This window comes from Dermacentor albipictus, chromosome 1 (assembly GCF_038994185.2).
Source record: "Dermacentor albipictus isolate Rhodes 1998 colony chromosome 1, USDA_Dalb.pri_finalv2, whole genome shotgun sequence".
NCBI lineage: Eukaryota > Metazoa > Arthropoda > Arachnida > Ixodida > Ixodidae > Dermacentor > Dermacentor albipictus.
The window spans coordinates 258505356-258530571 of record NC_091821.1 but is presented as its reverse complement, the minus strand read 5'-3'; the positions used below and the strand labels follow the sequence as shown (position 1 = coordinate 258530571).

At 44.5% G+C, this 25216-nt stretch overlaps 3 protein-coding genes across 7 annotated transcripts; 2 read left to right on the top strand and 1 right to left on the bottom strand.

Annotated features, from left to right (window-relative positions):
• Nucleotides 1-1632: 1632 nt before the first annotated feature.
• Nucleotides 1633-13813, top strand: LOC139054359 (biorientation of chromosomes in cell division protein 1-like 1). Of its 4 annotated transcripts, none has more exons than XM_070531239.1 (9): nt 1633-1822; nt 2808-2932; nt 3008-3249; nt 6033-7726; nt 7788-7998; nt 8064-8173; nt 8243-8694; nt 8756-8860; nt 13393-13813. In XM_070531239.1, the coding sequence occupies exons 2-9, from the start codon at nt 2886-2888 to the stop codon at nt 13487-13489; spliced, it is 2958 nt and encodes a 985-aa protein (XP_070387340.1). In that variant the 5' UTR covers nt 1633-1822; nt 2808-2885; the 3' UTR covers nt 13490-13813. The 4 variants fall into 4 exon arrangements, with proteins under 4 accessions (XP_070387340.1, XP_070387342.1, XP_070387341.1 ...); XM_070531238.1 differs by lacking the exon at nt 1633-1822 and adding an exon at nt 1852-2729; XM_070531241.1 differs by lacking the exons at nt 2808-2932; nt 3008-3249.
• Nucleotides 13630-16335, bottom strand: Su(fu) (suppressor of fused). The gene is made up of 9 exons (XM_070531242.1): nt 16144-16335; nt 15834-15968; nt 15490-15769; nt 15273-15431; nt 14984-15204; nt 14813-14917; nt 14612-14750; nt 14485-14553; nt 13630-14420 (listed from the first exon to the last, which is right to left on the bottom strand). The coding sequence occupies exons 1-9, from the start codon at nt 16293-16295 to the stop codon at nt 14349-14351; spliced, it is 1332 nt and encodes a 443-aa protein (XP_070387343.1). The 5' UTR covers nt 16296-16335; the 3' UTR covers nt 13630-14348.
• Nucleotides 16336-16486: 151 nt separating this feature from the next.
• Arp1 (Actin-related protein 1) lies at nt 16487-24203 on the top strand. 2 transcript variants are annotated; one of them, XM_070531243.1, is made up of 8 exons: nt 16487-16642; nt 17473-17537; nt 17623-17698; nt 22445-22570; nt 22625-22749; nt 22814-23298; nt 23380-23441; nt 23499-24203. In XM_070531243.1, the coding sequence occupies exons 1-8, from the start codon at nt 16595-16597 to the stop codon at nt 23640-23642; spliced, it is 1131 nt and encodes a 376-aa protein (XP_070387344.1). In that variant the 5' UTR covers nt 16487-16594; the 3' UTR covers nt 23643-24203. The 2 variants fall into 2 exon arrangements, with proteins under 2 accessions (XP_070387344.1, XP_070387345.1); XM_070531244.1 differs by lacking the exons at nt 16487-16642; nt 17473-17537 and adding exons at nt 17969-18041; nt 18107-18152 and having other exon boundaries at nt 17636-17698.
• Nucleotides 24204-25216: the final 1013 nt, after the last annotated feature.

The window sequence follows — 25216 nt, the reverse complement described above, 5'->3', positions numbered from 1 at the left end:
AGTAACTGGAACATCAATGGATTTCGTCGCGGACCGTGAAAATTAATATCTCGAAACTGGTGCAGTCCTCAGAATTCGTTGCAAGTGGATACGCCTTGCGAACTCACTAGATGCATTCGTAGATAAAAATATGTGCCGTAAAATAATTAAATAAAACCTTAATTACCGTGATTGTGTTAACTGTTCATTTAGGCATTTTGATTTCTCGTAGAAGTAATGGCCGCCTCTTCGAGTAATTTAGATCGAGGGTTAGAATTGTGCTATATACCGCAGGCAACTTTTAAAAATTTGGTGCAGCTAGAAAAGAACACTCTCTTTTAATGAATATGAATTCTCTGAACACAAGGACTGCGCCTGTACTTCTTTGTTCTCTCTGTGATCACTTGTCCGCGCATTTAAAAAATGTTTGCTACTATGCACCAACTCGTCTAACAAGTTCTAAACTGAATTCTCTGTGTTGGGCAGCGATGCATTTTCCCGTTTTCTTAAGACTGTCGCTGACTAACTACACCACGTGTCCCAGTTAACGTAAGGCAAACTGTTTAACGAAAAAAAAAAAAGATTTCACAAATATGGCAGAACCCATCTCGCGATGACTGTTGACCGTAATGCAAACGTACGTATTACAACCGTGGAAACGAGTTATAGGTAAAGCGCGTACTGCAGTGGGACTCCTTTTTCGCGCTTCCTGAAGATAACGTCCCTTGGGCTTTACCCTAAGAACGCCCGTGGCGCCATTCAGCGCCGCCACCGCGAAGCCTGCACGTGGCATCCGAAATGCAGGCGCGCCCACGCGTGCGAACGCCACGCGTCATGCTGCAACCAGGCTCCTCTTGCTCTTTCTCGATACGCTGCGCCATGTGGCACTGCAAGGGAGTCCGCGCGTGGCCTTCGAGGCGAGAAGCCTGGCGCGCCGGTGCCAGCGAACGTTGAAATTTCTCATACGTATGCCGCACACTCAGTGGCACGTATATATATACGTGCCACTGAGTGCCACTGAGCCATACGTGTCGACCACTGTCTAATGGGGGCATGCTCGATCAATTTTGCCTATCATTCGGGTAGGCAGGATTGTACACTGGGCCTATTCTTATTTTGAAACTGACTACTACAATTTAGTTCGATCGGCAGGCATTCTCGGCAGGCATGTTCACGTACGGCGTACGTGAACAACGCCATAATATGTTCACCCTTTGGGTCGTCACTTGCCACACAACGATAATCGTCATCTGCCCAATGGTTGTGTTTCCTTTCTTGAAAACTTGGCGCTCGCTACTTTCCTGTCGAGGATGCTCTGTCACGCTGATAACGCGCATATGCCGTTCGTGACTTGGAAGTACCGGGCTCGCAGCGTTAAAGAAAGGAAATGAGGACAAGACAGGTGGTGATTATCGTTGTGCGGTAAGATGCCACCCAATGGGCGTAATTTTGTTTATAAGAGTGCGGAAGAGTTCTATGAGTCAGCATATAAATAGACATGGAGCTTGGATTGACCGATGGAGAAGGTGTGGAGCTGGGTCATCTTATATGAATGACGGATTCTAAAATGCGACGCGTGCGACTGCACCGATTATATTGTCGCCCCCGTCACAGCATGTGAAACAGCCTTAACGAAGACAGTAACGTTTTGTGCCTTGTAGGTTTACGTAGTACACACCTCTGCCCGCTCTAGAACAAGCTCGTTTAGGCAGTGGGTCGTGCGCAGGTGGGCAGGCATGGCGTTATTTTGCCCTCAGCCAAGAATCAACATCTACCTCAGCATCAGGCGCGCAGGCGGCGAAGTAGTTCAAGCGCAGGAAAAACAGCTGACAGCGTTCTGCAGGTACGCAGCAGCGTCCTCCGTAGGACTCCTGTGCCGCAGCGAAGGGCCGGGGGCGAGGCCTGCCGTGGAAACCGGCGATATGCTGAAACGGGCGAAAAAAACATCGGCATCTGCCTCACATGGCTTCGACAGTATGCGATTGCTCGCTGCGAAACGCGGCCGAAGGCGATGTCTGCGACGCGCCATGAGGCGCCCCCGGTTGCCCCCGTCGCATAATGACAAGTTGGTGCAGGCCATGGTGCAGGCGATGTTGGAGCGCATGTGCAGAATGCACAGCATTGAGTCTAATACAATAATAATTACGGTATGAGATTCTCTCCGAGACTACGCGCGCTGGCAGGCTGTCACGACATGCCATGTTGGAGGATATAAAGTAATTTTCCGCCGGGTGGTCGGAGCAGCGTTAGCCAAATTTAATTTTTGATAAAATTTTGCACATGTTCATTTGTAAATGTTTTATTCACCAACCATCAAACTGGTAAAGTACGTAACTGAGGCCATCTGGGAAACGAGTGCTGTCGGTGTCGGGCGTTGTTTACGCTGCGGTGCTGCGGCCAGTTCTGTGCTGCGGCTGCCGCTATGTTGTAACTTATCCATTAGGGTACGGTTACGGTGAGGTGTCTGTTAGTCGATGTTAGAACTATTTGTCTAATTTCGCTTCCTCCTCCTTGCTTAGTTTGTAAGTTTGTGGTTATACGTTTGGAATGCGTAGTGTTGATGTTTTGTCGAATTTGATGTGTCGTACTTGGACACTTACTAGTTAAGCGCGAAGATGACTTCTAGTTCAAGCGTGAGAGAACTACCGCCAGGCGATCCCAAATTAACAGCAAGCATTGTAAGCCACTTGAAATCCCGTGGCCTTTTTGATAAATTACGGCGAGACTGCCTTGGCGATGTCGATACAAAGGTAAGTAAGTTTTGAGTGATAATTCCCGTGATGAAGCGAAACATGTCATTGGAACGTGATTGCTTGTGGCCATTGCAGCCTGCTTATTTGAACCTGAAGCAAAGGATCGAAGGCTACATCACAAAGTTCCTGTCAACGCAGACATGGACTCCTGACATGAACAAAAACCATGTTCGAGACATGATGCGCAGGGAAATAAACGAGTGAGTAATTGCGTCTTTGGCTTTGCTAGACGTTTCGCGTTGACGCTCATTGATGATGCTGTGCCCGCTTCCCAGGTCGGGCATGCTGTCAGCAGGTATGGACCATCTGGTCGACCAGATAGTAAATCCAAAAATATACCATGTGTTCACGCCCGAGGTGGAGAACGGCGTGCGTCAGTATCTTGGTTTGAGTTCGGAAAAGGACTCCTCAACCCAGCAACCGGCGGCCGAGACTATTACAGACTTCATCAGCCAGCCACCACCGCCTCAAACGTCGGCCTTACCACCACCGCCGCCAAAGTCTGAATTCAGTATAGGTATTTGACGATGCTTTCGACTACTAACCGACCTGTTGCTAACAGCAATGCATGTTTGACATTGTACGGTGTGGTTGTGACGCCCGAGGGTTCTCGGAGCGGGCATACATCTTTGCCAGAGGTCGTGCATACGTTTTGTGCTACGTCTGGCGATTAGAGGAACTACTATTGTGCTCCAGAGCTCGGGAAATGACATTTAGTGAAGCAACAGAAGTGGCTTGACTTTTGTACAAGCTGCAGCTGTTGCTGCACAAAAAGTGCCATGTCCTGAGCTTTGTGTATTTGGCTGATGGCAGGAATTTCCTGAATGCTAGACTACAGCGCTTGCATGCAGAGAGAGCTTGTTTCCAGAAAAAAACAGCACTGCCAGTGGGAGCAGGTCATTTAACCTGAAGCCCCAGAAGGCCTAACGACACAGAGCATTTTACCATGCGTCACCTTTCACCACTGCTTCATAGATGACAATGTAACAGTTTGGTTGCTAATGTAGTAGCAACTTTTCCCCAGATACTAATACACTGGGTGATGGTACACCAGCTGGGCACATGAAAAAATGCTCGATGTGGTTGACCTTTTTAGCCCTTGGTTCATGTAAACCTTGTGTAAAATGGTAATCCTGCCTAAAGATTCCAGTCGATTTTGTGATAACTCACGATCATCACATTGTGATATTACATGTGTACATACGTGCAGATTGTGCTCATATGCTCTTCAATTACGATTTATTTGAATGTTTTGTGCTAGCAGCTGCGCCTTTTCTGTACTGCTGTGGGTAATTTTGGGGATTACAGGTTCTGCATATAGAAAATATAATGCAAAAATTCTTGGTTTTTATACTGCACAATACACCTGACTACATTAATTTTTCACTGTATGCATTGTTAGAAACTGTAATGGATGCCATTGTCATTGTGGATCTCGTTATTGTCAGGCAACACTGCACAATGCAGACTTGTATTAGGAGTAATATATATATATATATACACAAACACACACATACATACATATATATATATATATATATTCATATGACCACTTTTTGGTTAATATAGTAGTAAAAGTGATTTTTCACATTAATTAATTGACAGGAATGCTCTCTTGCTGCTGGAAAGACTTGCAAGTGCACTGACCTCTTATATTGTCCAGTGCCTTGACAAGCGGTGATCTGAATGATTGGAGTTACTTTTAATGTTGGCTATAGAAATTATATTGGTTCTTTTAGTATGCGACGTATTTCAAGGGAAAAGTGCAATAGTGTAAACAAATAATAGTGCAATTCCTCTGTTATCTTCAAATATAATCATTATAAGCACCTGTGTGTGTATTCATAGTTCTAGAATGCAAAATTTGCTTGGGAGGTGTTTTTGAGACGTGTTATTCTGTTAAAAGCTTTACAAATGTTACTTTGTCGATTATAAATATGAGCGGTTTTCTATACAATTATTGGTGAGATCGTGCTACGTGATCATGAAAGGACTTGTGTTTTTACTTTTTTTTAAAGTGAAACCAAAAGAACTTTGTTTGAGACATGAAATAAAATCTTCAATTAAATTTGCTGGTCTTTGGAGCATTTTAATTGGTGTATTTTATAGCACTCATCTAATAAAGCACTTTCTGCTGTCGAAGTGGCACTGTTTCTGCAGCATCTCAGTCAAGGTGCTGCATTGAGCGTCCTTGTGACCTAGCACACTAGGTGCAACTTCAGAACTTGCAAATCATGAGAGTCCAGTGCACGGGCATACTTTCCATGTTCAGCATAGAAAAGCATTGCTGTCTTGGACATTATGTGGGCAGGCAAAATTTGGCCAAGAAGTTAACTTGACATACGTTGCCAACATTACCGCGAGCTTGATTTTTACACACTGTATATGATCGGCCAGCACAGCACACCAACGTATGGAATAATGGGTGGCAAGCAGGTATTCCAGTAAAGTGCAGTTGCAAGTCATCAGTCAGAGAACTGGTCTAATCGATGACAATACCAAAATATCTAGAGTACTTCTTGCACATATCTTGCGCATTGCCACTGAGTGAATGACAAGTTGCCATCTACCATGTCACTGTCAACATTGGGTATTGAAACTCGACATTTTCCTATCTTGTTTAGTTGATCTTGACACCAGGTTAGACAGTTACTGGGGAAAAAATTGTGCCACTGTGACTAGCATCTGCAAGTGTTCCTAAAGGCACTCTTTTTGTACTGCAGTTAAAATTATACTGTATGTTGCTGATGACCATCATGGAAGTCAAAACACATTAGCTTAAATGGTGAGATATTTGCAAGTGGTACAAGGTGCAGTTCATGTGCAGCTGCTCACTGGCCAGTGGCAAGCATTCTGTTCCAGATTTCTAAGACAGGTGAAGAGATTTGAAGGCAACCTGCATCTGACATTTTTGATCAGAGATACAGTGGTCATTCTTGAGGGAAAAAAAAAATACATTGCAACACTATTCTTATTCATTGTAGTAAATTTGCCATACTCTATGCATGGTGGTGTTTCCTTGCCGACTTGTTGCACATATTTTTATTTTGTAAATAGAATATGTTTAAAAGAGTTGCCTATAGTTTGCATTGCAGCAACTACCTCTAAAGTTCATTGTGCATACAGATATGTAAAACTGCAATTATGTGTGAGACTTCCCTGTAATATGGGAGCGCACAGCTATATTGCACTTGCTGAAGCCAGTGAACATCTCTTGCACGTGAACAGAACCTGAGGTGTGAAAATGTAGACTGCTTTGTTGAAGCAGTAAAAGCTGGTATAATTGTTGTTCTCCTTTAGATGAGACAACACAGGACGTCCCCGGCAGCTGCTCTCCTAAACCATACACAGAAGCTTTGATGCCTGATGGCCTAATGGACTCGTCATCTGAACATCAGCTGATGATTGTGACAGAGAGCAATGAGCACACTGAAGATATTCCTGCTGAGCTGCCAGTTGAGAAAGCTGAAAGCTATGATGTCTGTGAAACTTCAGTAGAACCTGTTGATCCAGCTCCAAATGAGGCATCTTCTGAACTGCCCACTCCAGTAAACGCTCTGGAGTCTGACTCGCCAGCCGTCAGTCAGAGCGGAAGTGCAGATGATAAGCCTGTCACTGAAAATGTTGAACTTCCTGCATCGTTGGACAACATGAAGCCGGACTCATTGAAGAACGAAACTACTGTAAATGAATTTGACAGGAAGGATAATGATAAAGTAGCTGCCATGACAAAGATGGAAGTCAAGCCGACGGACAAAGACAAGAAAGAACGAAAGGTGGACTCTGTGAAAGGCAAAGAATCCTGCTCACATTCAGGTAGATCGGAGTCACATTCAAGAAATTATATATCAAGAAAAAACTCTGACATAAGCAGGTCAAAAATGCAAAAGTCTAATAAATGTGATGGCGATTCCGGTAGGGAAAGCAGAGATCTGCTGAAAGAGAAAGACAAGTACAGCACATCTCGGGACAGAGGAAACTCTTCAAGAGAGGAAACCCAAAGGAACAGGGCAGATGTAACAAAAGATGAGAGGAGCAAAGGATACTCAAGCCAGTCCAGTAGATCAAAGGACAGTGACAGTAGGAATGAGCGGAAGCGGTTGGATGATAAACACCGCCATTACAGTAGTAGCCAACGCAATGATGACAGAAAGCGACACAGTGACAGGCATTCTCGAGAAGATAAGTCCAGGGATCGTTCAGACAGTCACAGGTCACACAGTGAGAGCAGGAGAGAGAAAGACCGTTGTTCCACGAAAGATTCCTCCAGGCAGCACAAGTCAAGTAAGTCATCTGAGAAACATGGTGAAAGTTCTCGAAAAGAGAAAAGTCATGAAAAGGAAAAAAAGCAAGCATACAATAGGCCAAGTTCATTTGACAGCAAAGATAGTGGAACTTCAAAAAAGATGTCATCTGAAAAGGTTCTGCAACCTATATCTTGTAATTTATTCCAAGCAACTGATGATGCATCATTCCATATGGAGATGCAAGAAAGTTTCAGATCAGAGCCTCCTGAACTAAATGCCAATCCTTGTGGTTCATCACAGCAAGACTATGAAAATGTTTGTCGAGATTCTCCCTTGGCAATGGTAGAGCATGTTTCGCAAGACAAGTCAGAGGAAAAGGTTTCATGTGCCTATCAAATGGGAACAAAAGTTAGTGAGAGCATGTCTGGTGAAATTTCGCTAGAAACTTCATTGAAGGCTTACGATGAAAGTTCTCATGGCGCATTACAGTTAGTTGAAGCAAAAGAAGCGGAGATCTTGAGGTTTTCTTATGTCAGTGACAAGCAGTTTGGTAGCAGTGGAGCTGACTTGCAGCTGGTGAGCACCATCACTGAGAAACAAGCTGAAGGCATGCAGAATGAGGTGCCTACGCCGGATAATGAAGTGCACATGGAGAATAATGACCAAGCAAGCAGTTCCAGCTTTGCAGCGCCACTTGAGCAGAAGAGTCCCACAGTGGAAGACGGACATGAAGCATCCAGGCGAAAGGTAGGTTGGTACTTCATTCTAATTGCATGGAGCACAGTAAGTGTGCTTTCTATCTTTTTAGACTACCACTGAAAAGCATTCACCAGAGAAAAAGCGACCAAAGCGAGAAGCTTCAGATGGCCATGAAACAGATGGCGCCTGGTCCGACGTGACTGTCAGCTCAGTCCACACCAGCGATCTGTCTTCCTATGATGACCGCATCAGTGTATCTTCAGGTGATGAGGAGGACAATGCTTCATCTAGGGAGAGAAAAAAGATACCACTAAGAGAAAGTGAGTGCCTAGAAATGAGCTTGGGTCATAAAGAGTTTATTCATGTGCCCACTCTGCGTTTGCAGTTAAGAAAATCACAAGCAGCAGTAATGAGGATGATGACCGCTTGAGCAGATCTGAAACAGAGCATTGTGTGTCTGATGGAGTTGTGCCTCCACCTGCTTCTGTAGAACAGGTATGAACCTTTTTGCACTGAATTTATCACTGGAGAAAGCAAACTAAGGTTTTGTCGGTACACTCGCAGGTTACAGAGCAGCATGAACCGACACCAGCCAAGGAGCCCCAGCCACCCTGCCCAGTACCTTACGAGAGCAGCAGCACTGGCAGGGGACTCACAAACTCTCCGTCCACAGATGTTTCTGATGGAACAGCCAAGCCGAAAATGGGGCTCAGGCGGACCCGCAAGATTAACCCAAAGTATGTTTCAGAAGAGTTCTCATCCATTTTCACGGAAGGCAAGCGACCAACAGGAACCATAGACTTCAGTGAACTTGCAAAGTATGGCAAGGAAAAACACCATGAGGAGCGGTCTTCATTACGAACAGAGCCTCGCAAGGTCATTTCACGGGAAGATACCTCCGAGGACGCAGTGGCAGCCATGTCATGTGATGAGACTGACCAGCTTTCAGATGCATCAGTTAATGATAGAACACGGCGGCCTGCGCGACGATCAAGTGGCAGTGAACCTCGGGCTAGGTGAGATAAAAAAGTGCTTGCCTGATTATTAGCATTTCAATTACTTTTTTGTGGTTTGCAGGTCAGAATCTGCGTCATCAAAGTGCTACCAATCTTCCGACCTGTACAAACCGCGGCCAGTTATCAAGCCAGGAACTCGGCGCAGTAGGCCTTCGTCAAGTGGAGTGTAAGTGCCTCCAATTTTTAGTGCAAAGCATTATTTGGATCAATTCCCCAAGTTTCTTCACACAGTGGACCGGTTTCTGTGGTTTAATTCTGACTGACTAAGCCGTGCAGGTGAACCCAACACTGTTCTTCGTAGTCGAACAATAAATCTCCACATAAAACATGTACATATAAGGTCGGCTCGTAAGTATGTCCAAAGCACACAGACTTCTTAATGGAATAGCGCATTATATTCAACCACTTAATTGATTGCTTGTATAGCATGTAATTTTCACCAACAGAAGAGTGGCAGTGGATGCATCTCTTCTACATAATATGAAAATAAATCGCAAAATAAGATCTGTACATGTAATGCTGGCTTAAAGGCATCACTAATGCACACAGACCTCTTAGTAGAATGGTACATGACATTCAACAGTTTGATTTTTAATATTTTCTTTTACAGGGATGTGCACAATTTGCTTTAAGTGTTAAAAAAAAAGATGTTGCACTTACTGCTGCACTGTTCTTGCTTAAATTTCGCAGAAAGTTCGCACTTAAGAGTCTTCATTGTTCAATGTAACACTTGGCACAGTTACTTCCCTGTTTTTTAAGAACAGAATGATAAACTACTTTCGTCCGTGAGAAAATAGCTGCTGTGAATAGCGGCGCTAACACATCCATTCAGGGAGGGTTGTCGTGTGTTCCAGGGGAGTGAAATGTGAGCAAGAACAGTACAGCGGTAAGCACAAAATCTTTTTTCGAACACTTTAAGTGAAATATTTACGTCCCTGTAATAGGGCTTCACCCTTTTTGGTCATTGGGTGTGTGCCAATTCTTATCCAATCCTCTAGAAAAGATATGTGCCACAGAGGGTTCAGAATCCCTAAATATATTTGGATATGTATCATACTTCTCTGTGCATACAACTTTCATAACCATTGTTCCCACAACAAGCATCATATTACATCCTGGTCTCCTTATGGCATCGCTGTGTCAATGTCTCGCACCGTACAGTTGACCACGAAAGTTTACGGACCACGAGGTCTGAGAAAAAGTTGAATATCTCCACAGCCTCACAACGCAGCCTGGTATTCTCATTTCCAGCCTCTACTAGCATGTGCAAACAAGATTTTGATGTACGGATTACTGGCTACTATTACAGGCTGCTGGGAAATTCAATGTTTTCCAAGATCCTGTGGACCATTAACTTTTGTGGTTGACTGTATATCCAGCTGATTTGGGGAGGTATTCTGTAGGAGTCTACCTAGTGGACTGTCGATTTCGACCGCTGCTGATTGGCTGGGGCTGCTCGTCTCTTTCTCGCTCAAAACAGCTTCATCCAATCAGCGGCGGCGGGAATGGACAGTCCACTAGGTGGACTCTTACAGAATACCCCCCTAGGTGTGCATTTTGGTATAGCTTGTGAACAGACAGTCTATTGCATAAACATGTTTACTGCACGAGGTTAGTGTTGTGACATGTGCAGCACTGCGCCATAACACTTTTTGGCCAGAGTACAACAAATCGGTCACCGTTGCCTTGCTGCTGTCATCACGCACACACTTGTGCGCCTTACAAGAATGTGTTCATTGTCTGGCAATGCTTTACAACATACAGCATCTCTAACGATTACTAGGGAGAACTCTGGCACTACGATCAATCTTCTGGCGTGGAAATGATGGTTAGTATATGGATTTCCTTGACTTTCTTGCTTGTCGCTTCAGACGTTCCTGCAACGTTATATATTAGGCTTTACATTTCAAAATTTCCAAGCACTCTTTCTAAACACAGCATCGCGGGATCAAATCCCAGCCGCTGCAGTCGCATACTTATGGGGCCAAAATGCAAAATAGCCTGTGTCCCGTGCATTGGGGGCACGTTAAAAGATCCCCAGGTGGTCAAAATTAATCTGGCTCGCCTCATAACCAAATTGTGGTTTTGGCACATAAAACCCCAAAATTCAATTCAGTTCTAAACACAGTAAGGCAATCAAGTCTTTTTGCACATGTGTAACCATTGCGATTTTTTGAATTTATAATATATTGTTATGGAAGGATGAAAGAAGAGAGAATCTCCCAGAAGCTTGTCTCTCGCTACACAGGGCCTTATGATATCCTACACCAAGTTAAGACGTAAATTACGAGATTTCACCGCTACACTTTGATGCATCCTCAAGTCAGACGCCTGTTGACGTGCATGTTTCGCGGCTGAAGCCATACTTCGCTCGCAATTCTTAGCCTACCATGCGCCGAGACGGCGCTTTGCCACCCGGGGGTCGTGTTACGGAAGCATGAAAGAAGAGAGAGGAAGAAGGTAGGAGATGCTGGCTGCTGAGTGTTGGTGGTCAGCCATCTTAACTACTCTGACTCATCCTGTATATATGTTGTAAGTATAGTCTTTCTATACTCACAACATCCCCGTAACAATATTTTGCTGAATATGATCACTTTTCAAAGTCTCAAAGCAATTTGATGCCAAAATGACCAAGTTTAAAAAGCAAGTCCATGAACTGCACATCATTCTTATGCTGGCTAAACTGCCATATTTGCACCTCTGATAGACATTAGCACCAGTGTGTCTGCTAGTAATTTTTGAAGGAAACTCTGGGCTTTGCAGAACCTCAAACAATGCTAGATAGTCAGCTACCTACAAAATACCGTGCATAATGCGGATTCCTTGCGATTCACAAATCTGCGCAAGTTTTTGTGTGCTTTATTTTTCACACGTGCTGTTCTACCGCGGCTGGAAAGTTTTCTATGAAAATTCTAGGCTATCATTTACCACTTTCTTTTTTGCTTTCTTACACGAGTGTCGTGATATTTTTGTTTTTCGACCCCCCCCCCTCACTTCCCCATGCAATGCCCCTTGGGGCCCATAGGCTAAAAATTAATAAATGATATTGCAACATGTAAAAAATACATTCACGACTCAGTGAACTAGAAAATTGTTTTATGACCAAACTCAACTTCCAGTAATTGCATTCACGGGGCTTCAGCTCCAGTACAACAGAGCAGCACAGTTTTCGCACGCTTGTTGGGCTGTTTAGAAGTGGCGTGTGAAAAATCCATTGTGATTTGATCATGCAACACCACTGTTGTGATCTGATCATTTGAATCCTGCATGAAACATCATTACAAATGGAAAAGTATTGCAAAACCACCAAGTCGCATGTTTTTGCAGGACTGTAGCCAGTTCTGGTAGTCTGTAGTAGTTCTGTAGTCAGTTTCTAGTAGCCAGTTACCACCACTCTGATGGAAAGGTCTGCAATTCTGGTGCATGCACATTTTAAAATGGCCCTGCGACACCTTTTGAATGCAGCACATAAACCTGCTTAGTTGCTGGACAGCACTGCCATGAACAAACATCTGAGCCACCCATCGTGGTTGCTTTGTGGCTATGGTGTTGGGCTGCTAAGCCTAACACCATAGGGATTGAATCCAGGCCACGGTGGCCGCATTTCAATGGGGGGCGAAATGCAAAAACACTTGTGGTGCTTTCTGGAGTGTACTATTTCCGGAGTCCTCCACTACGGCATGCCTCTTAATCAGAAAGTGGTTTTGGCACATAAAACCCCATAATTCAATTATTTTTTTTTTAAACAGCTGAGCCAAGCATTTCTGTATGCACTGTAGAGAGCTTGAAATTCTACTTAAAAAACGTAATGGCTGCACTGTGCCTCCAAGTACCTGAAACCTTGCTCTTTTTCGTGATTATTATGATGCACTCATAAACACAAAGGCTATTGGCCAGATTTCTTTAGGCATGTAGCTAAGCAGTGCTTTTGATCAGAAGCAATGAGGCCTCATCATCAATAAAGGGTGGTTCCATATGGTTGAAGAGAATGCCATTACGTTGAGACTATGGTCTGCAGTAATGGACTCTGTAACAAAGGGTCATCCCACCTTAGCTTAGAGGCCGTGCAGTACTAAAGCTTGGAGTGTTGGTGGATGGAGAAGGGAAGGCATTGTTTCATGTAGGCTCATTGTTGAGCACACCATAAGTGATGAAAAGGAGGGAAAGGCCACAAGGGCATGCCAAGAAGCATTTGATTGCAGATAACTGTTCACACAAACATCAGTAACCAGATGCGTTTTATTGCCAGGCATGTTCTACAACATTCATAAAAGGTGTTGCAGCACCCTTTTAAAGCTTACTGCTCAGAATAGCTGGACTTGCTGGCCATTGGGAGTTTGCTCCTGGGAATTGTCCAGTTTTTTTCTAATTAGTGGAAGCATTTTCTTGATTACACTTTTAAAAAAATTTTCAATGTAATGTACAGGAAATGCTTGGAAATCAAGCTGTTCAACACATTCGGGAGCTTAGAAGTAATGTGTAGTGCCAGTACTCCAAAACTGCATAAGCAGTACTTGGTCTGACAATGTTTCTCCTTCAATTGCAGATAAAGTTCCGATCTTTGATGGACATAGCTGAGCTTCGAAAGATAAAACAGTGTCTACTGTGGAGATAGCAACAGTGTCTCACCCTTTTTCCCCCTGAAAATTTGTCTTGGTTCCCGATTTCGGAGAAAGCACTGTTGTCTGTCATGCGCAGGGATACATCCAAGAAACAGCGGGGCCTCAAAGTATGCATCGGGTTCAAACGAGGTAGGGCCTCAACAGCTGGCTCCTCCAGGCGAAAAAGGTTGTGAAGTCCCAAGCCATTGCTGTGGTGCATGCACCACTCCCTTCACTCAAGGTCACTCTGAATGCCCTTACAGGTCTGGTGGCATTGTCATGAAAGAGCCCAAAACTTCATGTCTGTACATCTGTACATAACTGCACACTCAAATCATGTGCCTCTGACATTTTATTTAATAAAGACACTGGATTTACAAAAATTGCGGTGGTGGAGCAATCTGCCACAGTGAAGCCACAATGGATGACACCCGTAAACATGAAGGCAACACTGTGCGCATCATTTTGTTAAAAGAATAAAAGGCCACCTGTCTTTCCTGCGGCAGTGTCCACATCCACCTGTTTGGTACAAGTATTCCAGGTATTTAAAGTTTATCCAACAGAATGCCTCTACTTGCACATCAAGAACTGTGCCATTGTTGACAGCTACTGGCAAGCACTGGCGTCAGTAATATTGGGTGAGTGACATCATCCTTCCTAGTCAACATGTAGTTTTCAATCACAGCGTCATATAAACAAATGTACAGATCAGAGCACAACTGCATGTCAAGGAAGCCAGTGTGAAAGCATTAAGACACGCTACAAGAACCACAACACAAAAATGATTGCATTGTAGTTGTTTGCGTGCTACAAATGCACTTATGTACATTGTAAATGCCAACTGCAACACCATATTCACACTAATTGCTAAGGCACTTTTTGCGAAAAGCACATCATGCTAGGAGTCTCTATACAGTTCATACAAGTGCGGTATAATGTGGTCATCCAAAGCACCACAATTGCACAAGTTGTGAAGGCACTTTTTGAGAGCATGAATTTTCATGATAAAGTCTCTTAAGTTCATGCACATCGTAATAAATAGAAGCAGCTTGGTCACAGCTCTTCTGGCAAAAGTGTAATGGCCATCTTTCGTTGGGGCCATGTGTATGTTTTGGGCAGTGTCAGCTGAAAAAGAAAGCAAGGATGTTACAAACAAGTTCTTCTCAAATGCCCGTTGTTTGGAACTTACACCTTCCGCGGTGCATAACTCTTCCATGCTTACAGTCATCTCCGAAATAAGGTCTTCTGTGAGCAGAATCTGAATCCAGAGATTGTTTAGTCAAGCAAGGAAGGATTGAAACACTAACCTTTCTTACCTGTAACCAAGAGCCCTGTACTGCATATGGTTGTTCTGCATTTGCAAAGGCACCAATAACACTGGGAACAACAAGTGTCACTGCAGTGCTGTCAACTGAACTCTTGAACGTAAAATGACGGCCATGTTTTAATCTTCCTCTGAAATATTGTAAATGGCATTGTGAAACAAGATCATGCTACAATCTTTGCTCCCATGTTACCTCAAGACTAAGGGAAACAGCAGCCCTGCTTCCAAATTCAGCTGCAGGTGAACTGCTTCCAAAGCTCGAGTTTGAGCCAACTCTTGTGTTTCCAGGCCGTTGTCCCTTTGAAAGAATGGAGAATTGTAGAATAATTTACTGTGCAGTCTCGGCAGGAAATGTTATACTCACTCTGTTTCACTGCTTGGTTGGCTGCCCAGCAGTCCCTTTTTGAGAGTCCGCTTGATTTCTTCGGATTCGTAATGTGATATGCTGGGTGTGTCAACAGAGGTGTTGCTCCCGGACTCCTTGGCACTTTGCACAACAGGGGGGAACTCCTCTGACCAGCAGAGCTTGGCACTGACGCCACTCAGGTCGGACCCTTCGTTTTCGATTCCCTGGTCTACAGCGTCCTGCAAAGGGTGTCTCTCGGTGCCTGCCCCAGGCAGTGGGCATGCAGTCCAAGAGGGGGGAGGGGCACCTGGATACTGGGGTCGAGCTCAAAAACCGTCTCCCCTCGGCGCATGTTCGTCACGAGCCATGGCCCGCCTGCGCCCGGTACACGCTGCATGAGAGCCACAAAGCTGCGGCCGTTCCACTGCTGGGCCGCCTTGAGTTCCTCTGCGCACACGCCGACAATCTGCGGCGCAATGAAAATGTTTAGCAGCGTTGATCGCCGTGATCACACGGGGCCTTACCTGAATAAAGCTGACAGGCCCAAACGGAGTCACCACGGTGCCCAGTTGCGGGTCCTCCATCATGAGCATGTGCTCGATCCGCGATTCGCTGTTGTCCAGCGGGCAGTGCCAGGAGACGTGATCGCCATCGCACAGTACGTTCCCAGACTGGAAGACGTACTTGGCCAGACCCTGCATCACGGCCGCAGGCCAAGTCGGCGGCCCTGTCTCGTCGGGTTCCTTACGCAGCCGGAATGTCAGCTCGAAACCAAAGCCACTTGGCGTGTCTGCACTTGAGATCCTGCGACAATTCCAGCCTCTGTTCCCGACAAGTTCGCAGCACAGGTAAGATGGACTGTACGTACTCGTGAACCCTGCCGTCTCCGTGAAGGTCCGAAAGTCCGAAGCTAACGTAGTGCCAGTGCGGGGGAATATCTTTGCTTTCATCCCCTTGGTTGGCGTACATGCTGATATAGTCGAGTGGGTCTGGTCCACCTAGCCTGAAACACGAGTGCCGCCAAAATAGCGTAGCTATCAGCATACATTCTTGCACCTGGGCGTTCCAGGGGCACCAACAGCACTGCTCATCGAAGCATGCATTTCTGTTTTCTGTGCAGCGTGCGTAAGTAAAGCACAAAAGAGACCCTTGGTAGCGAATGTGAAACCTGCACTTACCAGTACTTAAGGACTGCTGCAACCTGCAAAGGATTTGGCTGATCGCTGTATATTTGTAGACACGCTGAATAAAGTGCGTCCAAGCCAGGCGGAATCTGAGGGAAGCCGACTACAGGGAAGCTAGAGGCGCCGACGAGTCGCTTGGCTTCCATGTTGAAAATTCCTGTTTCTCGTAGAGCGGTTGCAGCCGCCTCCTTGAGCGCCGAGTCTCCGCTTTCGATTAAGCTAGCGCTGCCCGAAGTGCGCAAAAGAAATTTGTTCCATGAAATAAAACAAATAAATTTCATTTAAAAAAATAACCGTGAAGACCCAGGATGAGTTTGATGAGTGCGAAGGAAACACCTACTACGCGCGGCGCGGAACACGGCGCGACGGTGTCGTGCACAGTGGGTAGGACGTTTGTGAAGCCGCTTTCAATATTTGGCATAACCGGTAAAGTCTGTGATAGATTATGGAAACATATGACGTGATAGTTAATCAACCAGTAGTTATAGACAATGTAAGTACCCATTCTTTGTGTTTCTCGCATAGAACCTCGCACAGAACCTTTTAAACTTGAGTTGTTAATGTAAACCGTCCGCCATGTTCTTGGTCAATGAGTCACACCGAAAATCGTGCAGACAGAGCACATAAGTTTGCGGAAGCAATCAGATTTGGTAAAATTACCCGCGCGAGCCCAAACAGGCGAAAACGCAACTTTGTCGTTATGCTTGTCTGATGATAAAGGCAGCTACTGACAGATGGGCTGGGCGGAACACGTTCCAGTGGCCAGTGTCGCTGCTTACTGTTGTGTGTTTCTTCTTTTCTTATGTCACTTACTGCTAAGTTTACCCTTCCACACCTGGCATGCGACATGTGTTGCTTTTTAGCGCAAAAATCGCATCTCGCACTCTAGTTGGGAACTTTTTTTGGCAGACAAGCTAATGGTTTCGCGTACTTGCCTGGTCGACGCGTGGGCGTTGTTGTAATTCATTCTCTATTTTGTTTCTGCAAAGTACTCTTGTCATCGCATAGTGCAGAGCATGGTAGTACAGAGTACACTCAGCGCAATGCTGTTGTGTTTGCAACCTTAGATTTATAGGCGCGATCGTAAGCATCTTTTGTACGAGTATATCGTGAAGTGTCAAGCATTGCTCAGTAGTTGTACGAGTATATCGTTAAGTGTCAACCATTGCTCAGTAGTTGTACGAGTATATCGTTAAGTATCAACCATTGCTCAGTAGTTTATAACAGTGCAACTGAGAGCGCGTTTCTTTTTCTATTATTCTTGCATTGTTGACATGCGGATGCATCTGTCTTACACTCCACGAAATGATTTTGTACACTTAGGGTTCCGGCGTCATAAAGGCAGGTTTTGCTGGCGACCAAGTACCGAAATGCCACTTCCCAAACTTGTATGTAGATACACTCGTTGATCTTATATCGCTATTTTTCGCCCTGTCTTCTCAGCATTTATTCAGTGGGAGACTTTTATTGCAGCATTGGACGACCAAAGCACAAGAGGGTCATGGCAGGTGCCTTGGAAGGAGACATATTTGTAGGGCCGAAAGCAGAGGTATGCATTCAAAGCCCTTATGTCCCCTGACTTCGTTTGTGCTCATATTATGCACAGCCAAGGAGGTCAAGCGAAGTTTAACCTTGCCATGCCAACAGCACCCAGTGCATGCGTGCTTGTCTGTCTGGATGCAAGTATGGCACATGTTATATGCTTGCCTGCCAACTCTAATTTTGTGCTTATTTTACGATTGTTGCGTTATGTGTACGAAAAATAAATTCTGTCCACCATAACGTTTCCCTCATCGGTCACCGAACCTTCTGTTGGAAGCCTTCTGATGGTGGAAAGACTCCAGAGGGCTGCTCGAGTCAAGCAAGTTTATACAGGCGAATTACTGAAGAAGGTAAAATCAGCAACAGCAGAGTTACTGAAAAAGTAACTGACCTAACAACAGCTTATTGCTTTCAGTCTTTGCTGTTTCAAGATTGATGCTGCGTGTGTGTTGTGTCTAAAGGTAAACCATTATTAATAAAGTGTTTATTTAATAGTGTTCCTGAAGAGGTGTGTGCTCAGGGCAAGCATTATAAAAAAATGCATGCAACCCCCTGCTCCATGCCCTGTCCGTATAAATTTTACAATAAGTTCACAGATTGGCAAATATGTACAGGCATGGCCACTGCTAGTGGAAAAATGGGAGCTCGTAGCAGTACTGCGCAGAGCACCACCGCTGCCATCTTGTGAACTCTTGTGACATGTACAATCAAAGCTATGGTGGAGCACCCAGCATGTCATCTGCTATGCTTCCTCCCCTTCACTACCTTTGGCACGCATGCATTGGCGTCTGTATAGATCATGTGCACTAGCAGCTCTGGGTATTCATGCAACTGATCCGAAAGTCAAATCTATGCAGGCTGATTTATCGTACTGCTTGCAGGTGCACAGAATTTGGAATGTGAATAATACTTTCACGGCAGTCTTTGTTTGCTAAGGATAATTTTAAACGTTTATTGCTTTATAAAAAAGAATGCCATTTTCGAAACTTCGTGCTTTGAATTTATTCTAAATTAAATGTAAATTATCACTTTCTTGGGACTTTGGCTGGCACCATGGCAAATCCACTTGGGTGACAATTCCAGCAGCTATCTGGCTGTGTGAACTTTGGGGCAAACAGCTGGGGCGGTATTCTTGGGTGATCACTTTCGTGGATATTTTTACATTAGAGGAATTTTGCGTGACTCGGCATCAGAAGCATGCACATTTAGGCCAACACCGTTTTTGGCGCTGTGCCAAGTTCGCTATCTTCCGAGTACCAAGTGCACCATCAGCCTCATACTTCAATGCGTCCAATGCCAAGTCTTGCGAAATCTCCAATATCACTAAGAGTGATCACCCAAGAATACTGCCCCTGTAGAACGAAGCATTCAGCTTGTGTTGTTTGAGCCCATGATGCAGTTGGTGCTGGGTTGCATTGCTAACAACAATTGATCCACAATCCAGTGTGGGAGGTAACAGTGAGGCATTCCAGAAGCAACACACCCAGCTTGTTTGTTCCAGGCGAACCACAGCAACTGGTGTCTAACACTTGGTCTCATCACCCTCTGCAATTGTTGCGCAGCATTCATCCTCTGGCACTTCAGCCATCCCGCAGCAACTTGCTACAAAGAAGTGAAGTGGCATAAAAACACCGTAGTTCTTTATAAAGGGTCACGGAGACCAGGACCATATCAAACGTTGGCATCATTCTAATCACGCCAGTGTGTCTTTCAATATTTGCCATAAACCCACTGACTTGTGAAGGGTTTGTGTGCTCTATCTCTTCTTTATTATCGGCAATGCAGATGTAGCTGTGCTTTTTATGTCTTTTGCATCAAGAAGAATGCAGCCACGTTTGCGACATGGCTTTTAGGCTTGATTTACATGATGGAATGGATTGCCAATTTAGTCTGCAGACTACCCTGGCGTTGTTGAGTTGCAGCAACTGACGCCAGTAGCACCTCATCTGTGGTGTTTTTGAGTGTCATGGGATTCGGTGGCACTGAGCTACGTTCTGCTCATGCGTTGGCTGGATTGGCAATCCATCCTGTCGTGTGAATCCTGCTTTAGTCGCAAAACTTTATTGCCCTTGATGACATGGCAATGCAAACGTCGAAGCAGTGCTAGTGGGAGCAGTGGAGGGAGGAACTGTAGCAAATGCACAGCCCGCTTCGCCTATCACTTTGATTGCGCCTGTGCAGCAACACTTCATGAGGTGTCAGTAATGGCACTCCGCAGAGTGCTGCCACAGACTCCCGTGTTCCTGCTAGCAGCGGCCACACCTGTACACATATGTATCACTGTTCATGCAGATGTGCCATCACATTTAATTATTTGAAATAATCTCAAGGCCTGAGGGCATTAAATGTCCAGAACTCTCGCAGGTTAATTTTTCCATGTATGCTCTTCTGGAAAGCTTGCTAGTTGGTTCAAAGAGGCATGTATAGGTAGGAACAATTTTGCTGGATCTGTGCGCGCATGTCAAACTGGATTATTGCACTGTCCGATGAAGCAAGAGCCTTGTACTGCATATTTGCAGGCACATAAGCACGAAAGGATCTGCAATGACATGTCTTAACAGCAGGTGTTTGCATCATCAGAAATTGCAGTGATGCACTTTAACATGTGTTTACACATCCCACAAAATTTTGTCCCCCGTCTGTACCTGAGGAATAAACTTAGTTCAGTTCTGTAAATTGGCTGCTGTGGAAAGTTCTGTAGGGACAGTAAACTCTTCACAGACCAACCTTTGCATTTGTAATTGAAAGTGAAGGGCAATGTCATCTGGCCTTCATAAGCCACCGCGCTGTATCAGCTCTTAGCTGACATCCTTGAAGATCACTTTTGGCGAGTGTTCTTTAAAAGGGGTTATTAGTTGCAACAACAAGGCCAGGAAGTGTCCACTGCTGAGCTGGGACATTGCCCAACTTCTAGGTTAGCATACAGAGAAGGTTAAAGAAAGAGAGAAAACGATATGCATAGACAGCAGTAGCATGTTTTCACCTGAAAGCTTGAAATAGCATGTAGTCTGTAGACCCAACCTTCTGGTGACTGAGCAGCCAGCTTACAGAGATGTTGAAAAGGTAAATTTTTCCTTGTATGTTGTCATATGAGCTTGAACTGTGTTTGTAATGCTGTCCAAATGCAATGCCATATCTTAATTTTGAAAGAGCAGAAACTTTTTTTTTAATAGAAGAGCTCATTACAGCTTGAGTAACATGTAGCTGGTGTTGAATACTGCAAAGTTTAAAACATAAGATAAGCAATCTTGCTGATAGAAGCTGGGCCCAGCCTGCCAGACATAACTTTGCAAATGTCCATGATTGTGCAAAAGTATTGTGTTGCCAAATTAATTCGAATCAAAACGCATTGAATATTAGCACATACTGACATCAAAAACACCCAGACATCTACGTTCCAACCATTTTCTCTGGCACACTTCATTACATATTAATCAATATTGCAGCATAGGCCCAAATGAAAGTATCTTAAAATGCACGCAGCATGTTTCCATTAGCACTTCTGGTTTGCATGTGCTACCTCAGCACAATGCGTTGGCGGGCTAGTTGGTGCGAATCCATGAATACTTAGTTTAGCGCAAAACGACAGACACAGACCTGTCGTCTTTCTTGTGTCTGTCGTTTTGCGCTAAACTAAGTATTCATGTGCTACCTCCCTGATGCGCAGTGCCCAAAGGTGTTTTCGTGCTGTTGTAGGCAGGGAACCTTACAGTTCAGAAGCCACTACAAATGCAAGCTTATGCGAGTCGAACTGTGACAGAGCAGCTCATAGCTGCAGTTGTGCTTAACCCTTTGTGTACTGCTCACGAGCATGAATAGTCATCGTGAGGTAATATACTTTGCACTGTAAACTGATGATGTATATATCTGTCGGATCGTTTCTGGTTGCAGTTTTCAGTTGGTTGCAGTTTTCAGCCAATAAGGATGCCTTTCCAAACTTCATATGATATGGTTTGACCATGTATTCTCCGAAAAGCCCAGAGTTTCCGAACACACTGCTTAGTTGTTCCTAATACTCCCTTTGTACTTTTAATAAAGCATGCTTTGTAATGTGCAGTGTAGTGACAAACATTGTAATGTTGTGAATACCAGGATGCGAATATCGTTTCATAATAGTGATAAGACGGCTGTACATATTAGTAAACTATATGAAAAATATTCGATATTCTATTTGCCTCCGGCACTGTTCAATTAGTATTCGCTTCGGTCTCAAAAACTACTATTAGCACACCTCTACTGTGTAGGCTAAAGGCTGTGATGAAACAGCTTGACGTGTGCCCAGGCAGCTGTTGCATGGCATGTGCAGCATTGTGTTTAAGGTACGTTAGGCAATAATGCATTCATCAGATTTCACGAGAGCAACAGATGAAGTGTTTTACTAAAGTTGCAATAGAGGCATATAGAAATGGATGATGAAACAACAAAATGTAGATAGTACACAGATTAAGGACCTTGCTGTGGATTACATCGAGACATAAAATGCTGTGCAGAAGAGTCTTAAAATATACCAAAATGTTATTACAGATTGCAATGCAATATCATAATCATAAAAGGTTACTTTACTCTGCTTTGCAATAAAAAAAAAAGAAAACAGCAAAAGTGCAAAATCACAAAAAGAAAGTCAATATGATTTACATCTTTACAAACATTAGTTGCAATTGTGTTTTCATTGGATTGTCTGGCAAGGGATAGCTGATGAGCGATGCCAAACCTCTTGCACCACATTTACCATTCTGAGGTTTGTTTCCTGTAGGAGCACAGAGGTCTCCTGAGCATTCGCTATCCGATGGAGCATGGCATTGTCATAGACTGGAATGATATGGAGAGGATATGGCAGTACATCTATTCCAAAGAGCAGCTACAGACATTCTCTGAAGAGGTATGTGTGATATCATTACTGAAATTTCATAAGTTTACCAGTGCTTTGTTGCAGCATCCCGTCCTCCTCACCGAGGCTCCCATAAACCCGCTGAGAAACCGGGAACGCTCCGCAGAGATATTTTTTGAGACATTCAATGTTCCAGCATTATTTGTGTCTATGCAAGCCGTCCTGAGCCTGTAAGTTATTGCTGAGTGAAAAGACAGATGCGTTGGTGCTTACTGCCTGCTGGTTTTCCACCAGGTATGCCACAGGTCGGACAACAGGTGTGGTGCTTGACTCGGGTGATGGCGTCACCCATGCAGTGCCCATATACGAAGGTTTTGCCATCCCCCACAGCATTCTGCGAGTGGACATTGCTGGCAGGGATGTGACTGCTTATCTACGCCACTTGCTGAGGAAGGAAGGTACCAACTTCCACACGACAGCAGAGTTTGAGATTGTCAAGACGGTGAAGGAAAAAGCTTGCTATTTGGCCAATAACCCCCAACGAGAAGAGACGATGGATACGGAGAAGGCTCATTACACATTGCCCGATGGAACTACTCTTGAAATTGGACCAGCACGTTTCCGGGCACCTGAGGTGCTCTTCCGACCAGACCTTATTGGCGAGGAGTTTGAGGGCCTGCATCAGGTGCTCGTCTTCGCAATACACAAGTGTGACATGGATCTGCGTAGGGTTCTATACCAAAACATTGTTCTCTCTGGAGGGTCTACACTTTTCAAAGGTAGGGGGCCAATTACCTTTGGGAAAATATCAGCATGTGCGCTGAAAAACTGACTGCTCATATTTGTTTGTCTTGCTGTAGGCTTTGGTGATCGGCTGCTTGGTGAGGTGAAGAAGATATCACCTAAGGGAATCAAAATCAGGGTGAGTCTTATTTGGCTGTGATGAGTGTGTTGGTTTCTTATGCATAATCTCTCGCAGATATCAGCCCCACAAGAACGGCTGTACTCTACCTGGATTGGTGGCTCCATTCTTGCTTCTCTCGACACATTCAAGCGCATGTGGGTATCCAAGAGAGAGTACGAAGAGGAAGGCATGCGGGCCCTTCATCGCAAAACTTTCTGAACTGTGGCCACTCGTGTAATAAGACTTCTTGTGCCTGCCCTCCCTGGGTTTTTTTTTTTTTTTTAATTACCTGCTGGCTGTTCAGTCCTTTGAGCCATAGGTTTGGTTTTTATTTATTATCCTTGGTATCCTGGGAAGCACCACCTCACATTGAGGCAGGGAATACTATGGGCAAAGATGACTTGTTGAGGTCTGTTTGTGCTGGCCTAGAAACTGTATGCCAGTACTGCATTTTGAGTGCCACTTTTGGCAACCTTGCCTTGAACTGCTAAATGCTTGATCACTTTTTTTGATGTGGCAGGCCTTACTAGGCACATTCCAAACAGTTGCCGCTCGCATGTTCAGCATTGCCATGAAGGAATTGTTTTGGTTAGTTTGCATGGAACATCTTGTGGCTTGCCTTACAATACAGCTTTGCCTTAAATGGTGTGGCTCAAATGGCATGGCTGCACCCAAGCCCTGTTGAAGATTTTTCTTGGGCATTCATGATCATGTATGATACACTGCATAAAATGGCTGCTCCTGGCATCCATATGAAATAAATTTTTCTGCACCTTTAAAGGCGTTCTTTAATGCTTTTGAAGGTGTATAAATATTAAAATAAAGTGCACATTCATAAGCAAAATGTTCCTTTTTAGTGAGAGAGAGGGGACGTTTTTGACTGTGTGAACAATGGCTGAGGGAAGAAAAGTTATGCTTAAGTATGGCCAGGAATAAACTCTCTGCTTATAATACTGTTTTGATGAAGGGTAATAAACTATAGAAATTCTGCTTATGCTTCTGTTGGAAGTAAAAGTGAAATGGGATCATGGTATTTCTGCAGGCAAGAGGACTAGCAAGCTGCTGCACATGGTTTTAATTTTCAGGTTCAGATCAGTTTAGGCTAAAGCTCCATATTGGAGTGAAGCACAGTTCCATGTGCTGTGAAAGAGACCGCCTGATTAGGATTCATTCAATGGTAACTCTCCATGTGGGACTTTAATGCTGATGTGAATATTCGCTATATACGATCAGCCTTGTAAAGCCAAGTTTTATATAGGTGCAACACTTCTTCCTCTTGGAAGCATACTAGATGTTCCCTGACATACTGCACAGCAATGTAAGTACAGTGTAGAAGCTAAACATTTCGACAGAATTGCCTGTCTGGTTGGGAAATTGATTAGAACTTGAGACTGACTCCAACCAAATAACTGAATTTTATTAGCCCGACGTTTCGGAGCCCATTCGGCTCCTTCTTCAGGGGGTTGTTCTTCGGGGGGTGGCGGTGTGCCGCTTTTAAAGCAAAAAAAAAGCGGCACACCGCCACCCCCCGAAGAACAACCCCCTGAAGAAGGAGCCGAATGGGCTCCGAAACGTCGGGCTAATAAAATTCAGTTATTTGGTTGGAGTCAGTCTCAAGTTCTAATCAATTTCCCAACCAGACAGGCAATTCTGTCGAAATGTTTAGCTTCAAGTCTTTACGTGCAGACTTCGGGCTAGAGGCAGTGCAACTTGCAAAGAACTATATAAAAGCAGTGAAAAGCTTTAAAAGCGGCACACCGCCACCCCCCGAAGAACAACCCCCTGAAGAAGGA

Coding starts and splice junctions, on each gene's coding strand:
- Arp1 (XM_070531243.1), top strand. CDS start 16,595: ATGGAAACATATGACGTGATAGTTAATCAACCAGTAGTTATAGACAAT. Junction 22,571..22,624: donor TACAGACATTCTCTGAAGAG/GTATGTGTGATA, acceptor GCTTTGTTGCAG/CATCCCGTCCTCCTCACCGA. Junction 23,442..23,498: donor CTAAGGGAATCAAAATCAGG/GTGAGTCTTATT, acceptor AATCTCTCGCAG/ATATCAGCCCCACAAGAACG.
- LOC139054359 (XM_070531238.1), top strand. CDS start 2,595: ATGACTTCTAGTTCAAGCGTGAGAGAACTACCGCCAGGCGATCCCAAA. Junction 7,999..8,063: donor AAAGATACCACTAAGAGAAA/GTGAGTGCCTAG, acceptor CTGCGTTTGCAG/TTAAGAAAATCACAAGCAGC. Junction 8,861..13,392: donor AGGCCTTCGTCAAGTGGAGT/GTAAGTGCCTCC, acceptor TGTCATGCGCAG/GGATACATCCAAGAAACAGC.